Genomic DNA, 5,868 nt, shown 5'->3' on the forward strand with positions numbered 1-5,868 from the left:
TGGCCCGACATCAGTTTAAAAGCTGACCAAGGAAATCGTTCTCTCTTTGAAAAAAAATCTTGGACAACACGATGGTCAATGTTTGGGAGAGAGAGAGAGAAAATCTATTAGTGTGTGTTGTGTAGGGGTGCAGAGAAATTGCATATGTTTACTCTGTACTCTGTTTAGTATTTAACCAGGTACCAATCAACCTGCGGGAGCCTGGGCCCGTACTCATCAAATCCTCCTGCATTGTTTTGACAGCTCATATATTGTTTATTGAGGTGGATGTCATGTATAATTAGCGATCGATATGGAAACGTTTTCAAGCGGTCTTAATACCCACTGGTACCAACACACACCGACTATACGTCTCTGACGTCAGACGCGATTAACGTTTCTTATTGGTCCCAAATTCCCAAAGCCTGGGCTAATTATTGGATCCTTTATGTTCATAAAGTAAAGACACATCCTCCCCGTCCACTAGCATGTCAACCGCTTTTCTACTTTTCCTGCATACATTTTGAAGTTCACCCAAATCCTTTAAGTGCAATCTTTCCCCCCCCCCCTCTCTCTCTCTGTCTCTCTCTCTGTCTCTCTCCCTGGCCCCTTTCCCCCTGCAGGGAGATGATGGATAGCAGGATCCTAGAGCACCACCATGCTCAGTTTGGAGGCACCTTGGCCAGTATGGTAGGATTCCACTACCCCCTTACTCATCATCATGTGTATGAGCTCGCAGGGCACCAGCTGCAGTCTGCCAGCGTCCCCTTCACCATAGACGGATTACTGAGCGGCTCCTGCACGGCGTCTGTGGTCAACCCGTCCCCTCTGATGCCTTCGGCTTGTAACGTGAACGGGGAGAGCCAGTCGTTCAAACTGTCAGGTAAGAAAGAGAGGAGTGAGAGAGAAAGAAAGTGTTCGGCCCTCAGCCAGGCCAAGATCTGGACCTGAAGGTTTGCCACAGAGAAGAGGAGGGAGTGGGGGGTTGGGTGGGGGGGGGGGAACATAACGGCAAACATAACTATATTATACAGCAGAAACTAATTAAAAATTAATCATACAAGGGGATTGATTTATTTCAAAAACGAAAGAAAGGGTAGTTTAACACAGGAACGAGTACAATAGCCCAGGTAACTACAATACAAGGACGGTAATGAGGACGCAGAATAGTGTGTGTGCAAGATATTTTGAAAGTATATCTTGGTAATATACCGGGATCCGGGGACACCCGGAAGGTATGGGGCGTCGATTGTACATGTTTTGAGTGTGTGTGTGTGTGTGTGTGGATAGATAGATGGACATGTGTGTTCAGGCGCTCTATAGCCGTGGGAATCGGTAAGTCGATGCTGTGGGAACGTAGCGCTCTTTGCCCAGGTCCTGTGCCTGTAAAAGCTGCACATATTGTTTTCATCAAGCTCTCCCTCTTTAGTCGCTGGGAGAGAAACTGCATCGATCCCGATTCGGATGCAAATGCCTTAAAACCGTTAACAATAATGCACTGGGACAATGCACCTACATTTCAACAAATTCAAATACGGTCACAAGTCTCATGTAGCCAGTATCTATTTATTTCGGGTTATTTATATACTGAGGAAAAATAACTATCATCCTTTTTTCGTTCCTACAATAAAAACATTGCACGAAAATTCTTCACTTGCACTAATATCATGGAAACGAGTACAATTCTAAAAGTGCAGGTAAAAATGGTCAGAAGGCCTTTGTAGATTGTGATATCTCGTGTGTATTCCAGCGACGAATTCATGTACTGCCTGTAGTCTGGTCGTTTTTATTTCATTTATTCTAATCAATGTTTTCCTTCTATCCTTCAACACCATCACCACTCCACCAACTACCCCCCCCCCCCCCCCCCCCCCCGTCTCCAACCCCCTCCGTCCTTTTTTCGGTCTTATTCCCCTCTTGTCACAGACTCGTCGGATCCCGAAAAGGACACCCCTGGTTGTAAACGGAGGAGGACGCGGACCAATTTCACCGGCTGGCAGTTGGAGGAATTGGAAAAAGCCTTCAACGAGAGCCATTATCCAGATGTCTTCATGAGAGAGGCGCTGGCATTGAGACTGGACCTGGTGGAGTCTCGGGTTCAGGTAAGAAAAGAATTAAAATTAAACCTTAAATAAAACACGCATCATAACGAGCCCAGTGTGTCGAAAGACTGCACTGTAATAATCCAGCTGACATCATCTAGTATTAACAAGATGTGGTGACATTTTGCAATTTGAATGGGCTGCTGTCAACGTTAAAATGTGTTTAATTCATATTTTTCACGTTTAAATCACATTTTAAGCACGATGTTTTTATTTTGTAATTATTCCTTATTAAATGCAATCAAAATTGGGGTTAAAATCAGAGTTCAACAAAGGGAAACCAACAATGGTGCATTTATAGATATAGTCTGTGCTCCTATTTAAAAACAAATGATCTGTTAATCTGAGTCTGATAAGCAGTCCATGATTGGTTTTCCATTTTTGTACTGTAGAAAATCAAGTGATTGTGTATAAATGTAAAAAAAAGAAGCTACTAATGGCAACAACGAGCGGTTAAAACACGCAACTTGGCTCTAAGTATTCTGCACCGAAAATGTTTGGTGTTGAGAATGTGTTACTTTTTGCTGTTAGAATTGCTGCGAGCAGTGTTTACCTTTGTCGGACTGGACGTAAACTCTTAAACGGAAAGCTGTGTAAACATATTATAATGGAAAGAAGCCATCTAACATTTCAATGGGATGATGAGAATAATCAAATCATACACCTTCTCAAAATTTGCAACAGGCTGGGTTCTGTATGCATAAAATATGTTTTTTTTTTGGGGGGGTGATTTTTTTTGTGGAAATGAGTTCCAAATATGTTATGAAACATCCGGGCGTGTACAAATCAGGACGGAACAACCGGCTGTCAAAAAACCCAGAACGACCGAGTGTTAAGTTAAATAAATGTGTTTTAAAATTATAATTCTATTGTCACAATCAAGAACAGGAATGTGGCACAGGTTGAACAGAAATATCAGACCAAAGACATAGCCGTTCCTGACCCTTCCCTGTTCTTAAGCACTTTATCCAATTTGTTGATGGGTAGTTAAGTGAGGTTTAGATGAAGTCGAGAATGTTTATTTCCCTTAAGACGGTAATGAGCACTTCTCATTGACAGAACAGTTGGAACCGACACAAAGAGAACTCCTTGTAAAACGATTATTGGCCAGTCTAATTCGTGTTTAACAAGGGACAGAATAGAAAAGACACGAGTGGGTTTTTTGATGATCAGAGGGAGCTTGTTTATTTTCTAAAATAAAACCTTGTTTAATATCTTTAATTTCGAGAAAAAAAAATCCTCGATTGTGTAAAACGAAAACGCGTTGTGTTTCTAATGATTTTCCTATTTGTGTGTGTTGTGTGTGTGTGTGTGTGTTGAGCAGAATGGGTAGAAGATGGCAATATTGGGCTCTGTCAAGAACTGAGGGTGACCGAGTTTATTAATTATTTCCTGTAGGAGGCGAGAAGGAAAAGGAAACATTTAAGTACTAAATTGCAAGTTAGAATTACACATTAAGCTATGGTGACGAAAGCTGTCCGATTATTAATAGCCGATCATCGTTATTTGAGTTTGCACTCCCTTTAGAATAACCATATCCGTTGCTTCCATTGTGCTCTCTCATCCACACACCGCCCCCGCCCCCTCCCTTACTGTTTTTTGATGAGGTGAGGACTGATAAGTTGAGGGGCGGATTCAAGCTTTGATTCCACCTCCACCGCGGGGTTTGCAAAATAAACTGCTTCAGTTGAAATCGCAAAGCATCGATTTAATTGATAGAATTACACGCGAGATTAAATGCAATTCGTTTGTCAATTAACCTAATTCAGGTTTTCGTGTTGATTGTGTAAACAAGATGTTATTTACACAGGAGAGAATGGGAGCGGGAGGGGGGGACGCAACTCCCAAAACTTCCTCTCGCCACACAGGTGCTGGAGTTTGTCCCTGTTTGATGCTGTCCCGGGTCATTAAAAGAACTTTAAACCATGATTCCAACATGCTATCCTCTCTAACAATCTCTGTATTCAACCCCAACACTGAAAAGTTTACAGCCATAAACAAACAGCAAGTGATTTTTTTTTTAAAAAAAGAACTGGTCTAAATTTTCGAAGTGTTCTGCGACTGAAATTGGGCCAGCGCTCCACTTGGACAGTTCTTATTGCTAAGGGACATTGAAATAGAGCGTAACCGGCTGGTGCCATTAATATCTTAAAACTGGCGTGTTAACGAGGTTTCAAGATTATCATTTTTATTTGTTTGATGATAAAAAGCTTAACTGGCCTTTAAAGTCCACTCAGTGGAAGCAGGAAGTTACTGTCGGGCTGGATATGTAGGGAAATTGGGTATAAGCAAAATGACCTGTTCAAACATAGAGGAGCAAAAACATTACGGAATCTTTGCGGAGAGAGGAAAATTGCTGTGAAATTCGATTGTAATGTCATTTTCATTATTCGGCATGTAGGTCTGGTTCCAAAATCGCAGAGCTAAATGGCGGAAAAAGGAAAACACCAAGAAGGGACCCGGACGACCGGCTCACAACTCGCACCCCACCACCTGCAGCGGAGAGCCCATGGACCCCGAGGAGATTGCCCGGAGAGAGATGGAAAAGATGGAGAAAAAGAAACGAAAGCAAGAGAAGAAACTCCTGAAATCCCAAAACAAGCTGCTTCACTCGGAGGGAGACTGCAGCATTGCCTCGTCCGGCTCCGAGTCGGATAGCAGCGTGGTCCACTTGCAGCCGGCCAAAGAACAGGTTTCCATCCGTGCCGAGCCGAGCCAGCACTCCCCAAATGGCAGCAGGGACCAAACCGAAGCGAACTGTGAGCAAACGGGACAAAAGCTCTCCCACCACCAAAGAACCCCGTCCCAGAATAACCCCAGCAGATCGTCGGATCTGGACTGCAATCGGGATAAACCTCAAAGTTACCTGTGCACAAACGGTCGCTCTTCTAACCTGACAAAGTGCGATCAAAAAAACAACCCTTTCAGTGTGGAAAGCCTTCTTTCTGACACGATGCCGCGGCGCAAGGCTCACTATGACTTCCCAGCCTTGTCAAACCCCAGAGCAGTCATTGGGAAAGGACATTTCCTTCTGTACCCCATTACCCAGCCTTTGGGTTTCATCGTACCCCAAACCAGCATCCGGACACCCCCCGTCCAACCTCCATCTCCCTCTGGGCCAGACACAACAGCTGCAGAAACAGACCAGGTACATTCCACTTATCCCGGGACAAATTCAAACTCCACACAAACCAACTGTCCCGGCTCGGATTCGAGCTCAGCACAGACCAGCTATCCCGGGTCAACTCCAAACGCCACACAAGCCAGCTATCTCGATACGAATTCCAGCCAGCTTGAGTCAAGTAAAGCTCTGGCCTCAGAGAGTCCAGATGAACTAACCCAACAGAACCCGGACTCTCCAGAACCAGTAAAAACAAACTGCCCTGGAGAACACATGACAGAGTGCGAGGACGTGGATATGGACTAGTCACAGACTCTGAAATAACATCACATCTGCAAAGCAGACACAACAAATCAAAGAAACAAGAAAGAGGGAAAATAAGGACTTTCGCGTATAATTCACTAGATAAACAAGTCTTTTCAGTTTATTTAGTTTGTTTGCTATGCAGGTGGATGTCTGTGTGAATTTTCACTGGCCAAGAGATGCGTTCAGATATTAACCCAGCCCTGTTTCACTAAGCCGAGCCAAAACAGTTTCTTATATATACACAGTTAACATTGGTGTCTGAACGCAATGTATAAAACCAAGAATCCTCTCCTCTCATTGTGTAAAACCCAAACAAATGTATCAAATATTTATATATGATGTAACTTTTTTTTATAAATA

The 5,868-nt window shown here is 43.5% G+C and overlaps 1 protein-coding gene across 1 annotated transcript; it reads left to right on the plus strand.

Moving 5' to 3' along the window:
• Positions 1-606: 606 nt before the first annotated feature.
• On the plus strand, positions 607-5,508 carry uncx (UNC homeobox). Its single transcript, XM_041206929.1, has 3 exons — positions 607-862; positions 1,906-2,081; positions 4,483-5,508. The coding sequence occupies exons 1-3, from the start codon at positions 607-609 to the stop codon at positions 5,506-5,508; spliced, it is 1,458 nt and encodes a 485-aa protein (XP_041062863.1).
• Positions 5,509-5,868: the final 360 nt, after the last annotated feature.

This window comes from Carcharodon carcharias, chromosome 15, assembly GCF_017639515.1.
Source record: "Carcharodon carcharias isolate sCarCar2 chromosome 15, sCarCar2.pri, whole genome shotgun sequence".
Classification (NCBI taxonomy): Eukaryota; Metazoa; Chordata; class Chondrichthyes; order Lamniformes; family Lamnidae; genus Carcharodon; species Carcharodon carcharias.